This window comes from Brassica napus, chromosome A9 (assembly GCF_020379485.1).
Source record: "Brassica napus cultivar Da-Ae chromosome A9, Da-Ae, whole genome shotgun sequence".
Classification (NCBI taxonomy): Eukaryota; Viridiplantae; Streptophyta; class Magnoliopsida; order Brassicales; family Brassicaceae; genus Brassica; species Brassica napus.
The window spans coordinates 6189613-6212792 of NC_063442.1; the positions used below are offsets into that span (position 1 = coordinate 6189613).

At 31.8% G+C, this 23180-nt stretch overlaps 4 protein-coding genes, 1 long non-coding RNA gene and 1 other non-coding gene across 6 annotated transcripts; 3 read left to right on the forward strand and 3 right to left on the reverse strand.

Annotated features, from left to right (window-relative positions):
- Nucleotides 1-7708: 7708 nt before the first annotated feature.
- On the forward strand, nucleotides 7709-7780 carry TRNAQ-CUG. The gene has a single exon. It is a non-coding gene; the product is annotated as a tRNA-Gln (tRNA).
- Nucleotides 7781-10406: 2626 nt separating this feature from the next.
- Nucleotides 10407-12419, forward strand: LOC106360726 (3-ketoacyl-CoA synthase 9-like). The gene has a single exon (XM_048739601.1). It carries the CDS (start codon nucleotides 10684-10686, stop codon nucleotides 12214-12216), a length of 1533 nt encoding a protein of 510 aa, XP_048595558.1. The 5' UTR covers nucleotides 10407-10683; the 3' UTR covers nucleotides 12217-12419.
- A 218-nt stretch (nucleotides 12420-12637) lies between these two features.
- On the reverse strand, nucleotides 12638-14681 carry LOC111210606 (putative F-box protein At2g16290). Its single transcript, XM_022711136.2, has 2 exons — nucleotides 14589-14681; nucleotides 12638-13729 (listed from the first exon to the last, which is right to left on the reverse strand). Exons 1-2 carry the CDS (start codon nucleotides 14679-14681, stop codon nucleotides 12638-12640), a joined length of 1185 nt encoding a protein of 394 aa, XP_022566857.2.
- Nucleotides 14682-14849: 168 nt separating this feature from the next.
- Nucleotides 14850-16766, reverse strand: LOC106360728 (putative F-box protein At2g16290). The gene is made up of 2 exons (XM_013800379.3): nucleotides 15983-16766; nucleotides 14850-15875 (listed from the first exon to the last, which is right to left on the reverse strand). Exons 1-2 carry the CDS (start codon nucleotides 16388-16390, stop codon nucleotides 15081-15083), a joined length of 1203 nt encoding a protein of 400 aa, XP_013655833.2. The 5' UTR covers nucleotides 16391-16766; the 3' UTR covers nucleotides 14850-15080.
- A 126-nt stretch (nucleotides 16767-16892) lies between these two features.
- Nucleotides 16893-19031, forward strand: LOC106360731. Its single transcript, XR_001272835.3, has 2 exons — nucleotides 16893-18368; nucleotides 18455-19031. It is a non-coding gene; the product is annotated as an uncharacterized LOC106360731 (long non-coding RNA).
- Nucleotides 19032-19269: 238 nt separating this feature from the next.
- Nucleotides 19270-22179, reverse strand: LOC106360730 (purple acid phosphatase 10). The gene is made up of 8 exons (XM_013800383.3): nucleotides 21828-22179; nucleotides 21118-21318; nucleotides 20915-21026; nucleotides 20596-20825; nucleotides 20316-20454; nucleotides 20011-20231; nucleotides 19810-19931; nucleotides 19270-19716 (listed from the first exon to the last, which is right to left on the reverse strand). The coding sequence occupies exons 1-8, from the start codon at nucleotides 22014-22016 to the stop codon at nucleotides 19524-19526; spliced, it is 1407 nt and encodes a 468-aa protein (XP_013655837.1). The 5' UTR covers nucleotides 22017-22179; the 3' UTR covers nucleotides 19270-19523.
- Nucleotides 22180-23180: the final 1001 nt, after the last annotated feature.

Genomic DNA, 23180 nt, shown 5'->3' on the forward strand with positions numbered 1-23180 from the left:
TTCTTTTAGAAATTTTCATCACCAATTTGTATTTTTAAATAATTTTTTTTTAAAACTGCTATTTTTGGAGAGTTTTCATTTTATAGATAAATATTGTAGATTTGGGTATGCGATTTAGAATTTAGGATAACTAGACTATTTGTGGACAGATGAACACTCTTTAAGAATTTTTCATCAATAGGTTGTATTTTTAAATAATTTTCTTAAAAACTGCTATTTTTGGAAAGTTTTCATTTTATAGATAAATATTGTAGATTTGGGTTTGTGATTTAAAAATTAGGATAACAAGAATATTTGTAGATAGATGAGTATTATTAAAGAATTTTTCATCAATGTATTGTATTTTTAAATAATTTTCTTAAAATCTGCTATTTTGGAAAGTTTTCATTTTTTTAAAGAAATATAGTAGATTTGAGTTTGTGATTTAAAAATTAAGATAACAAGAATATTTGTGGATAATTGAGTATTCTTTTAGAAATTTTCATCACCAATTTGTATTTTTAAATAATTTTTTTTAAAAACTGCTATTTTTGGAGAGTTTTCATTTTATAGATAAATATTGTAGATTTGGGTATGCGATTTAGAACTTAGGATAACTAGACTATTTGTGGACAGATGAACACTCTTTAAGAATTTTTCATCAATAGGTTGTATTTTTAAATAATTTTCTTAAAAACTGCTATTTTTGGAAAGTTTTCATTTTATAGATAAATATTGTAGATTTGGGTTTGTGATTTAAAAATTAGGATAACAAGAATATTTGTGGATAGATGAGTATTATTAAAGAATTTTTCTTCAATGTCTTGTATTTTTAAATAATTTTCTTAAAATCTGCTATTTTGGAAAGTTTTCATTTTTTTAAAGAAATATAGTAGATTTGAGTTTGTGGTTTAAAAATTAAGATAACAAGAATATTTGTGGATAATTGAGTATTCTTTTAGAAATTTTCATCACCAATTTGTATTTTTAAATAATTTTTTCTTAAAAACTGCTATTTTGGAAAGTTTTCATTTTATAGATAAATATTGTAGATTTGGGTTTGAAATTTAAAAATTAGGATAACAAGAATCTTTGTGGATAGATGAGTATTATTTAAGATTTTTTCATCAATGAGTTGTATTTTTAAATAATTTTCTTAAAAACTGCTATTTTGAAAAGTTTTCACTTTTTTAAAAGAATTATAGTAGATTTGAGTTTGTGGTTTAAAAATTAAGATAGCAAGAATATTTGTGGATAATTGAGTATTCTTTTAGAAATTTTCATCACCAATTTGTATTTTTAAATAATTTTTTCTTAAAAACTGCTATTTTTGGAAAGTTTTCATTTTATAGATAAATATTGTAGATTTGGGTTTGAAATTTAAAAATTAGGATAACAAGAATATTTATGGACTGATGAACACTCTTTAAGAATTTTTCATCAAAGTGTTGTATTTTTAAATAATTTTCTTAAAAACTGCTATTTTTCGAGAGTTTTCATTTTTCTAAAGAAATATAGTAGATAGGAGTTTGTGGTTTAAAAATTAAGATAACAAGAATATTTGTGGATAATTGAGTATTCTTTTAGAAATTTTCATCAATGTGTTGTATTTTTAAATAATTTTCTTAAAAACTGCTATTTGTGGAAAGTTTTCATTTTTTTAAGAAATATAGTAGATTTGAGTTTGTGGTTTAAAAATTAAGATAACAAGAATATTTGTGGATAATTGAGTATTCTTTTAGAAATTTTCATCACCAATTTGGAATTTTAAATAATTTTTTCTTAAAAACTGCTATTTTGGAAAGTTTTCATTTTATAGATAAATATTGTAGATTTGGGTTTGAAATTAAAAAATTAGGATAACAAGAATATTTGTGCTGCATTATGGATTGGTAATGTAAAGAGTTGTGACGGCCTGAGAAAATCAATAACAATGAAATTATGTATATGAGTTCTTTTTATTCAACACCCTCTTTTTATATTTTGTTCTTCCACATCATTTTTTCTTCCAGATCATTTTCTTTTTTCCACCAAATAACTCAATATATATTTAGTTCTTATATTTACAATAAATTTTTAGTTTTTTTCCTAAAATCAACATTATATCCATCTATTTTATTTCACCAAAATATTTATTACTTTCTGAATTTTTCAAAATATACAATAATAATTAATAAGCAAAGTTAAATATTCTAAACAAGTATAAATTATTGAAAACATATGTAAAAATATAAACAAATATTTCTAAAAAATAGTTAAAAATTGTAATAAAAATTATATGTCCAAATCAAATGATACAAATATCTATTTATAAAATACAAAAATGATGAATTTAATATAAAATTTTTTACATAAATTAATTATTTTGTTATAAAATAATTCATATTAAAAAGTTAGGGTATTTAAAAAAGCACTATTAATCACTAATGAACTGCTATTTTTGGAGAGTTTTCATTTTATAGATAAATATTGTAGATTTGGGTATGCGATTTAGAACTTAGGATAACTAGACTATTTGTGGACAGATGAACACTCTTTAAGAATTTTTCATCAATAGGTTGTATTTTAAAATAATTTTCTTAAAAACTGCTATTTTTGGAAAGTTTTCATTTTATAGATAAATATTGTAGATTTGGGTTTGAAATTTAAAAATTAGGATAACAAGAATATTTGTGGATGGATGAGTATTATTTAAGTTTTTTTCATCAATGGGTTGTATTTTTAAATAATTTTCTTAAAAACTGCTATTTTTGAAAAGTTTTCATTTTTTTAAAGAAATATAGTAGATTTGAGTTTGTGGTTTATAAATTAAGATAACAATAATATTTGTGGATAATTGAGTATTCTTTTAGAAATTTTCATCACCAATTTGTCTTTTTAAATAAATTTTTCTTAAAAACTGCTATTTTTGGAAAGTTTTCATTTTATAGATAAATTTTGTAGATTTAGGTTTGTGATTTAGAACTTATGATAACTAGACTATTTGTGGACTGATGAACACTCTTTAAGAATTTTTCATCAATAGGTTATATTTTTAAATAATTTTCTTAAAAACTGCTATTTTTGGAAAGTTTTCATTTTATAGATAAATATTGTAGATTTGGGTTTGTGATTTAAAAATTAGGATAACAAGAGTATTTGCGGATAGATGAGTATCATTTAAGAATTTTTCATCAATGTATTGTATTTTTAAATAATTTTCTTAAAATCTGCTATTTTGGAAAGTTTTCATTTTTTTAAAGAAATATAGTAGATTTGAGTTTGTGGTTTAAAAATTAAGATAACAAGAATATTTGTGGATAATTGAGTATTCTTTTAGAAATTTTCATCACCAATTTGTATTTTTAAATAATTTTTTTTAAAACTGCTATTTTTGGAGAGTTTTCATTTTATAGATAAATATTGTAGATTTGGGTATGCGATTTAGAATTTAGGATAACTAGACTATTTGTGGACAGATGAACACTCTTTAAGAATTTTTCATCAATAGGTTGTATTTTTAAATAATTTTCTTAAAAACTGCTATTTTTGGAAAGTTTTCATTTTATAGATAAATATTGTAGATTTCGGTTTGTGATTTAAAAATTAGGATAACAAGAATATTTGTAGATAGATGAGTATTATTAAAGAATTTTTCATCAATGTATTGTATTTTTAAATAATTTTCTTAAAATCTGCTATTTTGGAAAGTTTTCATTTTTTTAAAGAAATATAGTAGATTTGAGTTTGTGATTTAAAAATTAAGATAACAAGAATATTTGTGGATAATTGAGTATTCTTTTAGAAATTTTCATCACCAATTTGTATTTTTAAATAATTTTTTTTAAAAACTGCTATTTTTGGAGAGTTTTCATTTTATAGATAAATATTGTAGATTTGGGTATGCGATTTAGAACTTAGGATAACTAGACTATTTGTGGACAGATGAACACTCTTTAAGAATTTTTCATCAATAGGTTGTATTTTTAAATAATTTTCTTAAAAACTGCTATTTTTGGAAAGTTTTCATTTTATAGATAAATATTGTAGATTTGGGTTTGTGATTTAAAAATTAGGATAACAAGAATATTTGTGGATAGATGAGTATTATTAAAGAATTTTTCTTCAATGTCTTGTATTTTTAAATAATTTTCTTAAAATCTGCTATTTTGGAAAGTTTTCATTTTTTTAAAGAAATATAGTAGATTTGAGTTTGTGGTTTAAAAATTAAGATAACAAGAATATTTGTGGATAATTGAGTATTCTTTTAGAAATTTTCATCACCAATTTGTATTTTTAAATAATTTTTTCTTAAAAACTGCTATTTTGGAAAGTTTTCATTTTATAGATAAATATTGTAGATTTGGGTTTGAAATTTAAAAATTAGGATAACAAGAATCTTTGTGGATAGATGAGTATTATTTAAGATTTTTTCATCAATGAGTTGTATTTTTAAATAATTTTCTTAAAAACTGCTATTTTGAAAAGTTTTCACTTTTTTAAAAGAATTATAGTAGATTTGAGTTTGTGGTTTAAAAATTAAGATAGCAAGAATATTTGTGGATAATTGAGTATTCTTTTAGAAATTTTCATCACCAATTTGTATTTTTAAATAATTGTTTCTTAAAAACTGCTATTTTTGGAAAGTTTTCATTTTATAGATAAATATTGTAGATTTGGGTTTGAAATTTAAAAATTAGGATAACAAGACTATTTGTGGACATATGAACACTCTTTAAGAATTTTTCATCAAAGTGTTGTATTTTTAAATAATTTTCTTAAAAACTGCTATTTTTCGAAAGTTTTCATTTTTCTAAAGAAATATAGTAGATATGAGTTTGCGGTTTAAAAATTAAGATAACAAGAATATTTGTGGATAATTGAGTATTCTTTTAGAAATTTTCATCAATGTGTTGTATTTTTAAATAATTTTCTTAAAAACTGCTATTTGTGGAAAGTTTTCATTTTTTTAAAGAAATATAGTAGATTTGAGTTTGTGGTTTAAAAATTAAGATAACAAGAATATTTGTGGATAATTGAGTATTCTTTTAGAAATTTTCATCACAAATTTGTATTTTTAAATAATTTTTTCTTAAAACTACTATTTTTGGAAAGTTTTCATTTTATAGATAAATATTGTAGATTTGGGTTTGAAATTAAAAAATTAGGATAACAAGAATATTTGTGGATAGATGAGTATTATTTAAGATTTTTTCATCAATGGGTTGTATTTTTAAATAATTTTCTTAAAAACTGCTATTTGTGGAAAGTTTTCATTTTTTTAAAGAAATATAGTAGATTTGAGTTTGTGGTTTAAAAATTAAGATAACAAGAATATTTGTGGATAATTGAGTATTCATTTAGAAATTTTCATTACCAATTTGATTTTTAAATAATGTTTTCTTAAAAACTGCTATTTTGGAAAGTTTTCATTTTATAGATAAATATTGTAGATTTGGGTTTGAAATTTAAAAATTAGGATAACAAGAATCTTTGTGGATAGATGAGTATTATTTAAGATTTTTTCATCAATGAGTTGTATTTTTAAATAATTTTCTTAAAAACTGCTATTTTGGAAAGTTTTCATTTTTTTAAAAGAATTATAGTAGATTTGAGTTTGTGGTTTAAAAATTAAGATAAAAAGAATATTGGTGGATAATTGAGTATTCTTTTAGAAATTTTCATCACCAATTAGTATTTTTAAATAATTTTTTCTTAAAAACTGCTATTTTTGGAAAGTTTTCATTTTATAGATAAATATTGTAGATTTGGGTTTAAAATTTAAAAATTAGGATAACAAGAATATTTATGGACTGATGAACACTCTTTAAGAATTTTTCATCAAAGTGTTGTATTTTTAAATAATTTTCTTAAAAACTGCTATTTTTCGAGAGTTTTCATTTTTCTAAAGAAATATAGTAGATAGGAGTTTGTGGTTTAAAAATTAAGATAACAAGAATATTTGTGGATAATTGAGTATTCTTTTAGAAATTTTCATCAATGTGTTGTATTTTTAAATAATTTTCTTAAAAACTGTTATTTTTGGAAAGTTTTCATTTTTTTAAAGAAATATAGTAGATTTGAGTTTGTGGTTTAAAAATTAAGATAACAAGAATATTTGTGGATAATTGAGTATTCTTTTAGAAATTTTCATCACCAATTTGGAATTTTAAATAATTTTTTCTTAAAAACTGCTATTTTTGGAAAGTTTTCATTTTATAGATAAATATTGTAGATTTGGGTTTGAAATTAAAAAATTAGGATAACAAGAATATTTGTGCTGCATTATGGATTGGTAATGTAAAGAGTTGTGACGGCCTGAGAAAATCAATAACAATGAAATTATGTATATGAGTTCTTTTTATTCAACACCCTCTTTTTATATTTTGTTCTTCCACATCATTTTTTCTTCCAGATCATTTTCTTTTTTCCACCAAATAACTCAATATATATTTAGTTCTTATATTTACAATAAATTTTTAGTTTTTTTTCCTAAAATCAACATTATATCCATCTATTTTATTTCACCAAAATATTTATTACTTTTTGAATTTTTCAAAATATACAATAATAATTAATAAGCAAAGTTAAATATTCTAAACAAGTATAAATTATTGAAAACATATGTAAAAATATAAACAAATATTTCTAAAAAATAGTTAAAAATTGTAATAAAAATTATATGTCCAAATCAAATGATACAAATATCTATTTATAAAATACAAAAATGATGAATTTAATATAAAATTTTTTACATAAATTAATTATTTTGTTATAAAATAATTCATATTAAAAAGTTAGGGTATTTAAAAAAGCACTATTAATCACTAATGAACACATGACACTGTACCAATGTGGATCTCATTTATAGCTTTCAACTAGTTGAAAACATTCAACATGAATTAATCCACATAATTTTTTTCAGGTTTTCAACACCCCTATTAAAATAATTCAACTATTGAAAATTTCATTCAACTAGTTCATTGTAAAAATCTATGAACAATGATTTTCACTTTCAACACCGTCCATATCATCTCATCTCTTTTCCACATCATATTCTCTCTCTCTCTTCTACCAATTAACTCAACACACACTCAAATTTTCTATTCTACAATGGTTTGTTGAAAAAAACTCAACACATTTCTCAATTTTTTTTTCATTCATAATTTTGCTTCTCATATATATACTTTTATTACATATTGAAATTTATTGATTAAAATTAAATTGGAATATTTAAGAATTAGAATTATTGATTAAAATTAAATAACAATAGTCAATAGTTTGGATTCATTTCACTAGAAAAAAAAAAGAGAAATACAAAGGTAAGAGTTTTATGGAGTCTAATAAGAAAATTTATAGTATAAATAAATAATTTTTTTTTCTGTGTCCAAATCAAATGAAACAAGTTTCTATTTATAGAGTTTGAAAAAATGATAAATTTTGATATAAAAATAAATTTTAGTAAATAAAAAAATTTATGAGATAATTTATCTCAAATAATTCAGATGGAAAAAACAAATCAGAAATATTTATGATCAATGAGGGCTCCACTTTATGGATTCAACATTGTTGAATTCTTTCAACCATGTTTAATACACTAGGATTCAACTTGTTTTTCAATAGACTATTGTACTCTTTCAACTATCAAATTTTTTAATTCAATAAGTATTGTAGATAGTCTAAATGTTCTAATAATCATTTTCATATAGGGGCGTATAAAACGAAGTCAAGTCGACGATAATAACAAATTGGTTCTATGGTCTAGCGGTTAGGACATTGGACTCTGAATCCAGTAACCCGAGTTCAATTCTCGGTAGAACCTCTTTTTTATCCTTTTTATGTTTTTGTCCAACTTACTGAAGCTTTCCCACGTGCAAATTAAAAAACTCAACGGTCATTCTAGTCCACTCGTACGATATCAGAACAGATCCAATAAGAAAGTGAGCAAATTTAAACCAAAAAAACTTTTCCTATATAACATTTAACACACACACACACCTGAGTACTCTCGCTTTTGTGCTTACTAAACAGTAGAGTAACAAGTACCCAATGTTACATTCAAACATTACTAAACAGGATTCTTTATTTCAAGGCTTTCAACCGAACCAGTTGAGAAGGAGATAGTACCTATGAACTCGAGAGGTGGTGAACACATGATGCAAATAAGCTAGTCCCTCAGGGCCTCAGCCGCAACAAGAGCAATTTTCAACCTCGTTATCCAATCCCAAGACTTTAATCCATCACATTCATTGTCTGACTTCCTAAACAAAGCGCTAGCCAAATCTCCGTTCCTCATATACTTATACACCAAGACCTTCTGGTTCTCATTCTCCAAGCAGTGTCCAAGAAACGGAACCAGCCTCTTGTGTCCAGCTTTACTAAACAACTCAAGCTCTGATATATACCCTTCGTTTTTACTTTCCTTAACATCAATATTTTTTATAACAATGGGTGTTCCATTTTTTTATAACAATGGGTTTTTACTTTACTTTCCTTAACATCAATATTTGCATCATGTGTTCACCAGAATAAAACCAACTCTCTTGAAGGTGTGACTACCATAACTTCATCTTGTTTTTTATATTGGAAATTCATGTTTAGCCTTTTTTAAGTTGCTATATTTATTTGACTTTACTTCAATTGATTCGAAAATACAAGTCAAAACGCTCTCTTAATCTTTTTGAACTTTTTTTTTTGTCAATCGGTTTTCATTCAGTTATAAATATAGTTTACATAAGAAACAAGCAGGAACTCCCATATCTGAAACACATAGAAACATTCAAAACCAGATCCCTATTTTCAAGGAATAATCTGAAGAGTAAACAAAGGTTTTGAATGTCTATTCCCCACAATAATAAACTGTCCAGCGTGGGATTCCTATTTAGGATAAATAGCCACATGTGGTTGTGGCATGATGTGGGATAATAGCCTTATGCCAAACTAACTCTGCCCTATCCTTTGTGGAGCTCGTATCTTGAATGACATTCCAGATGGCTCAGGAGTTGAAAGTCTTTTTAACCGTTCCATCAATACGCCATTGAGATAATCATTTCCAGCAGACAGAGGATGATCAATCGAAAATTCCTGGAGACAAAGCTGATTATTTGACTAGTAGGAGGAAATAGCCAAAGCATACCACAATATGTGCTAGATATTGTCGAATTGATAATCTCGAGCCTAGGCGGACCATTAGAACTAAGAAAGTTGATAAGTGGGCCGAAAGTTGATTAGGAATCACCATTACGAATCCGAATATATAAGAACCTCAATGAGTGGAATCACCCTATCCTATTGGTTAAGGTTTAAAGGCTTCTACACTCATGTATGAGATTCGAATCTCAGACTATGCAATTTCTTGCAGATTATAGGATGCGAAACTTTCGTAGGTTCCAGAGTACTGTAAGCAGAGCCGTTCGTTGTGGTCGCCTGTTGCGGTGAGAGCCTGTCCATCGAGGATGTCGTACATGCAGAATCGTCTGTGGTTTCAAATGTTTCGGGGAAAACTTCATCGTGGAATCATTATTCGTAGAACTGTTCATCAATATCGCATATGTTTCAGGTAGTTGATCATCATATGTAATAGATTTAGAGATTATATGATGATGTAATGTGTTATCCAGCGTTGAAAAAAAAAAAAACCTCAATGCTTTATGTCTCGACTTTAGAACCCGCCTAAACATACATGAGAAGCCTATTTTAAAAAACTTTGCATTGCCATTTTGAATTTGGATTTGATAGTCATTCACTATGTATGAGTCTAAGCTCGTGACTCGATTTCGTCTTTATGCATTTTCATTCGGCTAATGCCTTTTATCTTGTTTTTAGATTTTTTTGAATTATAATTTATTGGATATAGGTGAAACTTTACACCTATATGATAGACAAGTAGTCCCTTACAAAACTAGTTTACCCAAAAGCAAATGAAAGGAAGTTAAACAAATTATTTGAATACACTTAAATTGTGTTGAGTTGGCAAAATTTAGTAACATTTACAACTTTCTACTGCAGCGATACTAAATTAGTAAGACAAAATAAATAAATATTGATGGCCCGTTTATCCTCTATAATAATTGTAGGCTTGTAGCAGACATAAAATTAAAATTTTAATTCTGAAATTAATTTCGTACCTACAAAAATACAAACAGTTTAGACAGCACACAACATCCACACAAAGTCTCAAGGCCTACATTAGAACTGCAGTCCATACATGACTAGTCTACTTAAAATGAACAATTAAATAATTATTTTTGATACCCTAAAGATTGTGTCGAGTTGTCAAATTTAATAACGCTTCCCACTTTCTACTTCGACTTGACCCTCACTCAACTAAATGCCAGCCTATCTTTCTCCTTGATTGCAATCACACATTTGCCCTTTAACCATATCGTTATTGACGACTTGTCACAAAATACCTATTTTAGCTATATATATATATATATATATCCTATGTTTACACACACACACACAAAACACAAGAACAGCTAAGAAACAAAAAAATAACAAAAGAGTTTTCTCTCTACATATAACACGAGTTCTTGGCAGATCAACTGTTTATTTCTTTTCTCCATATACGTGTTCATCAATGGCGGCTTCTCACTAAACCCATTTGCCTCTTTTTTTTTAAAGGAACCCTTTTTATATTATATATAAATTGGCGCATACTCTTACACTCTCTCTCTCAACGAAAGTTAACGTTTTTATTTCCACTTTTGTTGGAGACTCGTCATGGAAGCTGCAGAGCCCGTCAATGGCGGATCGGTACAGATCCAAAACGAGAATACGTCTCGAAAGCTTCCAAATTTCTTACAGAGCGTGAACATAAAATACGTCAAGCTCGGTTACCATCACCTCATCAAACATCTCTTCAAGCTCTGTTTGGTTCCGTTAATGGCTGTCATGATCTCAGAGATCTCGCGTTTGACGCCAGACGACTTTCACCAGCTTTGGCTTCATCTCCAGTACAATCTCGTCTCCTTCATCCTCCTCTCGGCTTTAGCCGTGTTCGGCTGCACCGTCTTCGTCATGACCCGATCCAGATCCGTTTACCTCGTGGACTACTCTTGTTACCTCCCTCCGGAGAGCCTTCAAGTCCCGTACAAGAAGTTCATGGATCACTCTAAGCTCATCGAAGACTTCAACGACTCTTCTCTCGAGTTTCAGAGGAAGATTCTCGAGAGATCGGGTTTAGGAGAAGAGACGTATCTCCCTGAGGGTTTGCACTGCGTCCCTCCGCGCACCACCATGGTGGCGGCGCGCGAGGAAGCAGAGCAGGTCATGTTTGGTTGTCTCGACAAACTCTTTCAGAACACCAAAGTTAACCCTAGGGATATAAGTGTCTTGGTCGTGAACTGCAGCTTGTTCAACCCGACTCCTTCCTTATCCGCCATGATTGTTAACAAGTATAAGCTTAGAGGGAACGTCAAAAGTTTCAATCTAGGTGGGATGGGATGTAGTGCTGGTGTTATCTCTATTGACTTGGCTAAAGATATGTTGCAAGTTCATAGGAAGACTTATGCTGTTGTGGTTAGCACGGAGAACATTACTCAGAACTGGTATTTTGGGAACAAGAAGGCGATGCTGATCCCGAACTGCTTGTTTCGGGTCGGTGGGACGGCGGTTTTGCTTTCCAACAAGGCTAGTGATCGTAGGCGGTCCAAGTACATGATGGTTCATACGGTGAGGACTCATAAAGGAGCTAATGAGAAGGCTTTCAACTGTGTTTACCAAGAACAGGACGATAATGGGAAGACGGGCGTGTCTTTGTCGAAAGATCTTATGGCTATAGCTGGAGAAGCGCTTAAGGCCAACATCACTACTTTAGGTCCTTTGGTTCTTCCTATAAGCGAGCAGATTCTGTTTTTCGCCACTTTGGTTGCGAAGAAGCTGTTTAATGCTAAGATGAAGCCTTACATCCCTGATTTCAAGCTTGCGTTTGATCATTTCTGTATCCATGCGGGTGGCAGAGCTGTGATTGATGAGCTTGAGAAGAATCTGGAGCTTTCTGTAACACATGTGGAGGCATCGAGGATGACGTTGCATAGATTTGGAAACACTTCGTCTAGCTCTATCTGGTATGAGCTGGCTTATATAGAGGCCAAAGGCAGGATGAAGAAAGGGGACAGGGTTTGGCAGATTGCTTTTGGAAGTGGGTTTAAGTGTAATAGTGCGGTTTGGGTGGCACTGAACAACGTCAAGCCTTCGGTTAGTAGTCCATGGGAACACTGCATTGATCGATATCCGGTTAAGCTTGACTACTAATTTACTCAGAAATCAATTATCTATTGTCATTGTGGTTAATTAGTACTACTCTACTACTTCACTATTGTCTGCCTTATTTATTGTTTTCTGTTCCTTTTTTTCAATGGTTCAGTTGTTCTTTGTAGTTTGAATGTGATGCTTCTTTGATTTTACACTCACGTTGTGTTGTGTTCTGTGGCATCTCAAAACGACACCTTTTTGCATCCCTATTTGCCATTCTAGTTGGAACAAGAATCATAATTTACATAGTTTGCATACTTTGTTAGGCTCCAACAATGTTTCCTTTAAAGCTACCACAGAGAGTTTCTTTTTTCTTTAAAAGATAATACAATCAAACCAAACTGAAGCATGTAAAAATTGTACGCAAGATAAACAAACCGCATGGATATCACATTCGAGCAATCACATCTACTTTGCATTTTCATTGAGGTTCTATTTCAGATTCACTTGATGAGTCATAGAAGCCGTCTGCTGGAATCTGGATTCGGTGCGTCAGAATTCCACAGGACAACAAAGACTCTTGATTTTCGCCGAACATATAGCCTCTCCATTCAGTAAAAGCATTACTAGTCTTCATGGGTTTTAAATCAAACACAAAGATTCTCTCATGGTGGTTGTTCCGTTCTTCATTGAACACAACAGAGTTTCCTTTCATACCGGGAAGCTCTTTCGCCGAGCAGCAGAGACTCCAGTCCCAACCAAGAACCACCACTCGGTCCTTTATGTCATTAATACGAACCCATCTCCTCTGGCCATCTTCTTCAAGCCTAAACAATCTAAACCATGAATGCTCATACTCATTACAATCCATTCCTAGAGTAAATCTCTGCACCAGGAAGAGCTCATCTCCTGACACAACCAGTCTCTCTTCATAAATCTCGTGAGACAATGTGACTGCTTGGATCTCAGTAATTTCAAATGAGGGTTCGATAACAAAAACATGTCCTTGTCCACTCATATCAACGACATAAACCTTGCCTTTGAATGAAACCATATCTCCATATGCGTGACCCTCGAGTTTAGTCCAGCCCTTGTCACAGCTTCTATACATCATTAAATCCCCAAACACTCCAGCTACTACTGCAAATTCTTTACCGTCTAAAGGAAGAAACGCAACTCTATTGGTATACCTCTCAGTTCGTGATCTAGAGGGACGAAAGAAAGAAAAAAAAACCTTGTAGGAAAAACCCATGAAGATGATTTGAGAGTTTAGAGTGTCGAGAGTTGTCACGTCTTTATATCTCCAACTACCACCATGAAAAGGGCACATCAATACCTGTTCACCTGATTCTCCCTCGCTCACTCCAATCAACAGATAATCAGTACCAAAGGGAGTCTGGAATCTGAAGAGGAAAACTGCAATCCTTTTTAGTATGCACTGCTCGAACCCAGGCCTGTGATTGAAAACAGGTAGAAGGCTGTTAAGGCCTAATCCTAGCTTATAGCTTGGCCGAGGTATGGCTGATCGCCACGAGCTACAGACGGAGCGGAAGTGAACAATCTCAAAACATGTCTGAGAACGACCACTGATTAGTTCCAGCAAGTCTTTTTGAAGAAGTCTTTGTTTATGGTCTTAACAAAAGCAGAAAGTCTTTGTTTATGTTCTGTTTTTGTTGCTTTCTTTATTTGTTATTTCAGCCAATGAGGAGGTCACAGTCAAGGCTGTCGCAGAGGCTAACATTTTCTAGTAATCTTTTTTCACACTCACAAAGTTGGTATATAATATAGAGAGCCTTGGCATATCTGTTTTTCTCCTTTCATTATTTAAAAGTAAAAGAAAAAGTAACATGACATTATACATATGCTCAAGCATAAAATATGTCACTAAGCATATCAAAACCAACCTTTAGCTTCTTTTTTTTTATTTTTTTTGAAGGAAACATAAAGGGAAACCATACTGTTGGACGCGTATTCCGCATCCATTCGAAGAACAGCTCAAAACACGAGAAAGCAATATCTAAGGGACATATTCGACTTCGACCTCGGCTTCGAGCTGGGTGTAGAGGCTGTCATCTAGAGATAAAGATAAGCTTGCATAGGTTGATACGACCAAGTCAGGGAATATGCTCCAAGGAGACCGACATTCGCGGTAACAGGAGAGAGAGGTTCACCGAGATTTTCGGGATTGCGATGAGGAGATATAAAGGAGGGAAGCAACAAGAACAAGTATAAAAAGAGAAAGAAGGTAAAGAGATGGAGGACATTCAGGATCAACTACCCACATACTCGATATCTTTTGCAAACACATAACCTTTTATTATCTCTTTGTAATTTCGATCTTATTTCCTTTAAAAAGGGTAGCTCTTCTCACCGTCGTTACTTTGTTATTTTGTTCTACGGAAATTGTGTTCTTATCTCTTCGCCCTTCTCACCGTCGTTACTTTCTTTGCCGTCTCTATTTCCGTCTTCAACGTCGTCATCTTCTTACTCCAAATGGCTGCCTGATTCTCCCAACATTGTGCCATCACCTTCAGCTCTTCATGGTAGCTCAACATGAAGAGCAACAAACTCCCTGTTTATGGCTGCATGCAGGATCACTATTGATGGCTATAAAGTGGAGTATAACACTCCTCATTCATGGTTCGTAGAGTAAGAGTTTGATACCACAAGTATAACACTCCTCATCCAGACTGGATCGAGACCAAAATTTGCTTTGATGCCAATTAAAGCTCCTCCTCAGAGTTAAGAGAGTTTGCTCTGATACCAATTAATAGGTCCCAAAGTCTTAAGCAACAAGTTATTGCAATTTTCTTTTTCATTCCCCATTCCAAATACATCCATGTCTATAAATACAGAAGAAGACAAAGTAACTACCAATGGCCATTACTATCACACGTCACTAGTGGAAGGACAAATCCACTAACTTAGAAACAATTATAAGACCACCTCTTCCTACTCCAAAACATTGGTTTACTTTGGTTAACCGGTTGACTCGCATGAAATAGAACCGTCTGCGGGATTCGGTGCGTCAGAATTCCGCAGGACAACAAAGACTGTCGATTTTCGCCGAACATATAGCCTCTGCATTCGGTAAAAGCATTACTGGTCTTCATTGTTTTTAAATCAAACACAAAGATACTCTCACGGCGAAACTTCGGTTCATTGAACACAACGGAGTTTCCTTTCATACCGGTAAGCTCTTTCGCCGAGCAGCAGAGACTCCAGTCACAACCAAGAACCACCACTCGGTCCTTTATGTCATTAATGCGAACCCATCTCCTCTGGCCTTCTTCTTCAAGCCTAAACAATCTAAACCACGAATGCTTATATTCATTAAAATACGTTCCTAGAGTTAATCTCTGCACCAGGAAGAGCTCATCTCCTGAGACAACAAGTCTGTCATCATAAGTCTCGGGAGACAATGTGACTGCTTGGATATCAGTAATTTGAAATGAGGGTTCGATAACAAAAACATGTCCTTGTCCACTCATATCAACAACATAAAATTTGCCTTTGAATGAAACCATATCTCGATATGCTGTAAACCTACCCTCGAGTTTAGTCCAGCCCTTGTCACAGCTTCTATACATCATTAAATCCCCCAACACTCCAGCCACTACTGCAAATTCTTTACCGTCCAAAGGAAGAAACGCAACTCTCTTGGTATAACTCTCACTTCGTGTTCTATGGCGTATAGTTGTTATAGCATAGAAGTTTATCTGTATATAAAGATTTTTTTTACTAGACTCGTTTCATAACCAGACTAACGATGGAACAGAGTTATTCTTTGAGAAAATAAAAAAAGTAAGGTAAAAGTCAAGCAAACCTTGTAATAATAACCCAATGGGATGATTTGAGAGTTTAGAGTGTTGAGTGTTGTCACATCTTTATATCTCCAAGCACTATTTTGAAAAGGGGACATCAATATCTGTTCACCTGATTCTCCGTCGGTCACTTCAATCAACAGAAAGTCAGTACCAAAGGGAGTCTGGAATCTGAAGAGGAAAACTGCAATCCTTTTTAGTATGCACTGCGTATGACTTTCGAACCGAGGCTCGTGATTGAAAACAGTGAGAAGGCTGTTAAGGCCTAATCCGAGCCTATAGCTTGGCCGAGGTATGGCTGATCGCCACGAGCTACAGACGGAGCGGAAGTGAACAATCTCAAAACATGTCTGAGAACGACCACTGATTAGTTCCAGCAAGTCTTTTGGAAGCAACGACCAGTCTGCCATGGTTAGATCCGGCTATACGGAAAAGTAGCAAGAAACTTGAGAGATCTTAAGATGAGATGCGAGTTAGAGAAGAAGTCTTTGTTTATGGTCTGTTTTTGTTTTTGCTTTTATTTGTTATTTCAGCCAATGAAGAAGTCACAGTCAAGGCTGTCGCAAAGGCTACTAATGACATTTTTTACGCTCACACATTTTCTATATAATATAGAGAGCCTTCGCATGGAATCCCGCCTTGGCATATCTGTTTTTCTACTTTAACTATTTAAAACCAAAAGGAAAGAGTAACCTGCATAACGAGAAGTTGCCAAATAAGGCGAAAGAAGTCACTTGGATTCACATATATATTATGATTATCGATGATATTTTGTTCTTTTTTTTTGGCCAAAAAAAAAATCTCCACGTTCAATTTAAGTTTTGCTTCTTCTTTTTTTTGTGTGTTCTGAGATACAATGTGATTCACAAATACTTTCTACATTTGCAGAAACATCTCTGTAAGTTACTTAAAATTCCAAACTATGCAATTCTTTATAGGTTATAGTTAGCAAGCTTTCGGAGATTCTAAAATACTATAGACAGAGCTGTTCATTGTGGTTGTTCACTACGGAGAGAGTCTGTCCATCAAGAATGTCATTCTCGTACATGCAGAAACGTCTGTCGATCCAAGTGTTTTGGGGAAAATTTCATCGTGCAATCATTATATGTGAAACTATGTTGCAGGTACTTTAATCATTATATGTAATAGAATTATAAATAATATAATGTGTGTTATCCAGTGTTAAAAAAGTTGTTTAAAACATGTTTACATCTTATATGATGTTAATGTGTACACCAATTTCACAACACTAACTTCACAATGTACGTGTACAACATACATAAAAGGCTCTCAGCTTTATACTCTCTCCGTTCCTTAGACCATCTCCAATGTATTTTGCTATTTTCACCTCTAAAATAGGGGAACTCTATAATAGAAGTGAGATATGCTCCAATGTATTCCCCTAAAATAGTAATCTCTAAAATATAGAGTAAAAAATAGAGGAATGCTATTTCTTCCTCTATAAATAGAGGAAAAAATAGAGATCTCTATTATAGAGGAAGAAATATAGATGCGTTGGAGCAATTTCACCTCTAAATGCTATTATAGAGGTGAAAATAGCAATGGGTTGGAGATGCTCTTAATAATAGACTTTCTAAAAAAATATTTGTTTCAGAAAGATGTATTTTTGTGTTTTGTATGAAAAAATTGTAAACTCCAAGAAAATTAATTGACTTTATTAAATCACTATTGGTTTAAAGTTATTGAAAATTGAAAATTGAAAATTACAGAAAACGATACATTTATTATGGTAGTTTAATGTGTTTTATTAATATGTGTGAAAATACTAAAAAGTCTATTTTTTAAGAACGGAGGGAGTATGATTTTTCCAAAAAGTCAACAATCTTTTTTGAGTCATCTTGTTGTGTGTACTTCTGCATATAATTACTGAAATCCGTAGCTTTTATTCCTTATTGTTGCTAGTTTTCATCCAGTTGTTAGGTAGCTGTTGAGGAGCATTACATCACATCCACGAGGACAAGATCTGCTATGATTTGTTCAAAAAATATATTGTTGATTTTTCTTATTTTTAATAGCCTTGACGTTGCATATATAAGAAAAGTTGATGTAACTGAGAAACTTGAGAACAAGAAATTTGCAAATTTCATTATTTTCTCCACTTCCTTTTTTTTTTTCTGTATCTGCTGCCTTCACTCTCTTGGGATATATAAAAAAACATAAAAATATCTGAGAGAATAGGTTTAGAGTTTATAGGGTCAGATCGTTTTTGTTGGTTTGATCCTGAAGAGCAAGATGCGTTTGAATGTGTGATATAGTATCTGCATAATGACTGAGCCAAACCCGATGTGGGACAAATAGAGCGCAAGTTCTGACCCTTTACCCCTCCTGAAATTAGTCCAGATGTTTCTTACACGTTATGTCTCACTGGTAACTTTTCTTAACTCCTAAACATACTCATTGTTTTAATAAAAATGCGATTTATTAGTCTCTCATGGACCTAACTCTAGTTGCAGATTTTTGTTTGCAAGGGGATCTTGGGCATGATTTTGACTCGAAAATAAACTTAACACGTTACACGAATAGCCCACCAAAGGGCAAGCGGGTTTGTTTGTTGGAGGTCTCTCTCAAGGTGATCAATTATTGATGAAAGAAGCTAAACATATCTGAGGGTCCTTCTTTGGATAAACAAGAAAATGGATCGTGTCCAAAGATGATTTATGTTTTGTTGATCTTGTTCTGGTTTGGTTTTGAACAGCTTAGTGTTGCTCTGTAATGGATGCATAACCAGTAGATATGTCAGGATATTAAAAGGAACCGTTATTTTGCCTCGTGATAGCGATGTTCCTTCGAATCTTCTGACATATCTACTGCTTATGCCACCATTACAGAACAGCAACAAGCTGTTCAGAACCAAACACAGAACAAGAACAACGGAACATAAAATCTGATTATCAGACACACGACCCTTGGGAAATTCTTTTGTAAAACTTGAATCTGGAACTCGAAGAATCATGTTTATTGGAAAAAAAATGTAATTTCTTTTTGTATTAGCACATTTTATTACAATAATCCAATTAAAGTATTCCATAAGATGTGTATAAACTTGGTTACGCATATAGACAATTGGAAAATGTGTGGTATATAGGGGACAAAAGTAAGAGATTATCCTCCCATCACAAGAGCCATTAATTCCTTGAGCTACAAGAAACAATAGAGACCCTCTGGTTCCTGCTTAACAACTGTAAAAAATACTTTTGAACTCAAAAGAATTGCCTCACGGTCAACAGTAAACATGTCTTAAGACTTAACTCACAGAGAGAAGGCGATGGAAACAACAAGAGTAGCTTCTTATTTATAGATAGCTGAAGGAGATAAGTAGAGAATCTTATAAGATTACAATCGAATTTGAGTCACACTCTCCAAACCAGAACGGATTAATAGTTTCTGCATATGTTTCGAGTTTTAGATCGTGGTCAAATCCTTTACACAATCTAACCCTGCTACACCTTTGTTTGATTGATTTTTGATGTAAAAACAAGGACATGCAACATCAAAAGTGATGTATTCAAAGGTTCTCAAGAATCATTCAGAAGGAGAATCATCAATGGGATGCCAGAATCTATTATAGAACCACATGGTGTCACCCTTCACCGCATAGCCATCCTGGTTCCTGTGCCAACCATAGTACGCGTGAGTCCTGTTCTTTATCGATAATACCGCGTGTCCGAAGCTCGCTTCTCTGAAGGCAGAGTACTTAGGCTGAGGTTCAGTCATTCTGCAGAAACCATATCACACATTTTCAAACTCATCATCAAAAAAATCAGTTGCAAATTGCAATGATCACAAGCGTTTGATTATTTTAGCTTACCTGGTTGCTAATCCTTCAAGATTGCCTCCATCACCAATGGTGATGTATACTGGAGCAGATTTATCTTTAACCGGAGTGCAAATTCCATTAACCACGTTGTACGCAATGTTTGATACACGTTCCTGGTTTCAAAATAGCTCAGAGTTGTCAAATCTATGGTTAAAAGAGACATGATAAGTTAAAAAGTTGTTGATATCTTACTGATCTTTCATAGGCATGAACGTGACCTGCAAAAACAACATCTACTTTGTACTTAACGAACCACGGCTCATACATCACTCTCATGGTTTCACCTTCCATGTAATGATAATCGTAGCTGTTGTACCACGGTGAATGCATCAGAACGATCAACCATGGAGTTTCTGTTCTGTTTACTTTAGGGAATTCCTTTTCTAGCCATTTGAACTGTGGCGTGTATTTACCTGTCCAAGGAAAAATGGAACATTAGATTCATCTTACGTCTTGGTTTAATAATAATCTCACCAAAAGGTTCAAGATGACTTTACCATATGCTGAATATGAAGCTAGCACAATTATGTAAGCCGGTCCTCTCTTTATTGAGTACCAGAATGGTTCTGTGCTGCCTGATGATCGGTAAGGAGTACGGTACCTATTCAGGAATGGCTTAAATGGTTTGGTTTCTCCCTGCAGAGCGCGTAAAAACAATCCGTTTCAGTCTCAGTCTAATTTATGTAGTGCTAGTCTAACTACAAGCTCTTATATCTATTTGTGTTGTAGCATTTTATGCCTAAATCCAAAAAGGGTAGATGAAGCAAGAAGCTTTACAAGCTCGGGGGCAAAATCGAGTTCATGGTTTCCAACGGTCCAAATCCAGGGCTGATAAGCTGTGCTTCTTTCGGCAAATCTTCCCCAAGTGTCCCATCTGTTGTTGTCGTGGTTTGGGTATTGGTCGGCATATGAGAAATCTCCAACAAACAAAACTGCTTGCCCTTTCGTTGGGTTATTCTCATAATGTGTTAAAGTTATGTTTGAGTCAAAACTCTGCCCAAGGTCCCCTGTAAAAACAACAATTTTTCAACTCCATGGGAACCTAATGAATGCCTTTTTAGTAGAAGTTAAAACCATGAAAATGTTAGACAATCACCAATAAGACCAAACGTGTAGGGCACGTCAGGACCGACTTCAGGAGGAGTGAAGAAATAGAACTCACGCTCCGTTTGTCCCACACCTACCACATAGTAGTACTTGGTGTCATACTGCAAGAAGAGAACCACAATATCAGATTAAGCTGACAATAGCAAAGATTTTGATAATGATGATGGCATTTAAAATATATATATAATGGACCTCCAAGTTTCTAATGGTGCAATGATGGATGTGACCAGAGGTATAGTTGTAGAACTTGTACGTCTTGGATTTGCCATAGGCCTTGAGCTTTTTGGAGCTGTTCTCTTTCCAGTAAAGAACTGTGTCAGATCCTGGTGCTTCTTGTGTCACCCAAGACACTATCACTGCTTTCCCTTCTACATCCCCTTGTGTTATATGCACCTTTTTTGTGGAACCCCCAATTTAGATCAGTTGTTGTTTTTTCTTTGTTTTTTGACATTTAGATCAATTGTTTTACAAAGAAGAAAAGTTTGCAACTGTATAATCTTTATTATAATCAATCAGAGTCGCCCACTAAATAGCTTTTTCTTCCATTAAAACAAAGATAAAAAAAAAAAGCCACACCTAATATTCAAAACCGGTTCTAGCATAGTTAAATAAGATTTTGAACCCCTAGTTTTTAAGAGTTAATATATAGACCATATGACATCTAAAATTATCAAAGATATATTTAAAAATCATTATTATAATCTCTAAAATTTCAGGATGACCAGCTCTACTAATGTTAAACTCAAAAAGAGAAACTCTAACACCCACCGACAAATTAAATTGATGTACCAGCAATATAACCAAAAAAGAACAGAAAAAACTAATACTTAATCATTATAATTATTTTGGGAACAAAACTCAGAAAAGATTGTCGATTATAGAAAGAAAAGGTGTATACGTACCTGTTGTGGTGCATTGTAACCGGGAGGAACACGAAAAACATCACTATCGAGTGGCATATCAACCGTTGCCTCTAACCTCCTGACATAATTACTTGTTCTGCCACCATGACAGAACAGCAGTAAACTGTTCAGAACTAAACCCAGAATAAGAAGGAGAAATAGATTTGGTCCTTCGAGACGCGGACCCATTTTCTTAGCTTCTCTTATCTTTTTATTCTTCTTTTTGAGTGCTCAGATTATTTTGCCTGAAAATATATCCTGAGGGAAGCTATTCCTATATAGACGGGGAAGTTTCCTTGTAAAGAAGATAGATGCATGAGTTAACTTAAGAACCCGAATATTCGTGCGAAGTTGCCAACTCTGTTTTTTAAGAAAAAGATTTAACTTATTTCGATCGAGTTTAATATATTTTGGGTTAGAATATTATTCTATTTTTATTAATTTTATTTGTTATGTGAACGCTTGTAAGATTTTCTATTACACGAATCAATGCTATCTTTTTCTTGTCATCTGTTATTTATGTCAACTAACTTGTCCTTTTCTTCTTCATTTTGTTTGAAACTTCAGAAATTGTTTTTCTTTATTATTATTTTTTTGAAACTTCAGAAATGACAATATAATAGTATTAGTTTAACTTGTCTTTTTCGTCTTCATTTTATATTCCTTCTTCATTTTGTTTTCGTTTTCTTTTTAGTTTCATTAATGGTCTGAACTTTGACACACAAAAGAATCGAGATTAAGGGAGACCTATTGGAAATAGAATTTGTGTGGAGTCTGAAATTTTTTAAAGTTAAAAGATTTTTAAGAATTAAGTAGATTTGATAATTCTTGCCATATGTATTTTATAAATTGTCATTGCTTATTATTGATTAGCATATATTTCCATATATGTTTTTCTTTCCAAATTTATATTTCTATAAAAATACTTCTAATTTTTTTTCAAGAAATATAGTTATTTGATGTTAAAATAATTTTTTTTGTTTTTTAATATTTTGATATTTTGAATTTGTCTTTTTTGATTTTTTTTTTAAAGTTGTATAAGATCAACCTAAGATTTTTTCATGATTCTAGATTATTTTAATATTTTTGTTTAAAGTTTTATTTTTACAAATATCTTTCACCTGATAATAAAAATATAATACAAAAATTTTTGTGTTGTATATTTGTGTTTTTTTTGTTACATAGATTCTAATTAGAACCCAATAGAACAAATTCAACTAAAATTATTTTATTTTAGTATGAAATATAGAAGAAATTTTTGTGTGCCATTGGAGATGACCTAAGTTTACTGTTTACTTTGTTCACAAGTAAACTTTCAACTGAAAAATTAAAAAGGAAAATCCATTTTCGTTT

What these genes read in the sequence shown, in the direction of transcription:
- LOC106360726 (XM_048739601.1), top strand. Translation starts at nt 10,684, where the DNA reads ATGGAAGCTGCAGAGCCCGTCAATGGCGGATCGGTACAGATCCAAAAC.
- LOC111210606 (XM_022711136.2), bottom strand. Translation starts at nt 14,681, where the DNA reads ATGGCACAATGTTGGGAGAATCAGGCAGCCATTTGGAGTAAGAAGATG. An exon ending in CGGCAAAGAAAGTAACGACG is followed by an intron (nt 13,730 to 14,588) that starts GTGAGAAGGGCG and finishes GGTCGTTCTCAG; the next exon opens with ACATGTTTTGAGATTGTTCA.
- LOC106360728 (XM_013800379.3), bottom strand. Translation starts at nt 16,390, where the DNA reads ATGGCAGACTGGTCGTTGCTTCCAAAAGACTTGCTGGAACTAATCAGT. An exon ending in CATTGGGTTATTATTACAAG is followed by an intron (nt 15,876 to 15,982) that starts GTTTGCTTGACT and finishes CTTTATATACAG; the next exon opens with ATAAACTTCTATGCTATAAC.
- LOC106360730 (XM_013800383.3), bottom strand. Translation starts at nt 22,016, where the DNA reads ATGGGTCCGCGTCTCGAAGGACCAAATCTATTTCTCCTTCTTATTCTG. An exon ending in GCACCATTAGAAACTTGGAG is followed by an intron (nt 21,027 to 21,117) that starts GTCCATTATATA and finishes CTCTTCTTGCAG; the next exon opens with TATGACACCAAGTACTACTA. An exon ending in CTACACGTTTGGTCTTATTG is followed by an intron (nt 20,826 to 20,914) that starts GTGATTGTCTAA and finishes TTGTTTTTACAG; the next exon opens with GGGACCTTGGGCAGAGTTTT.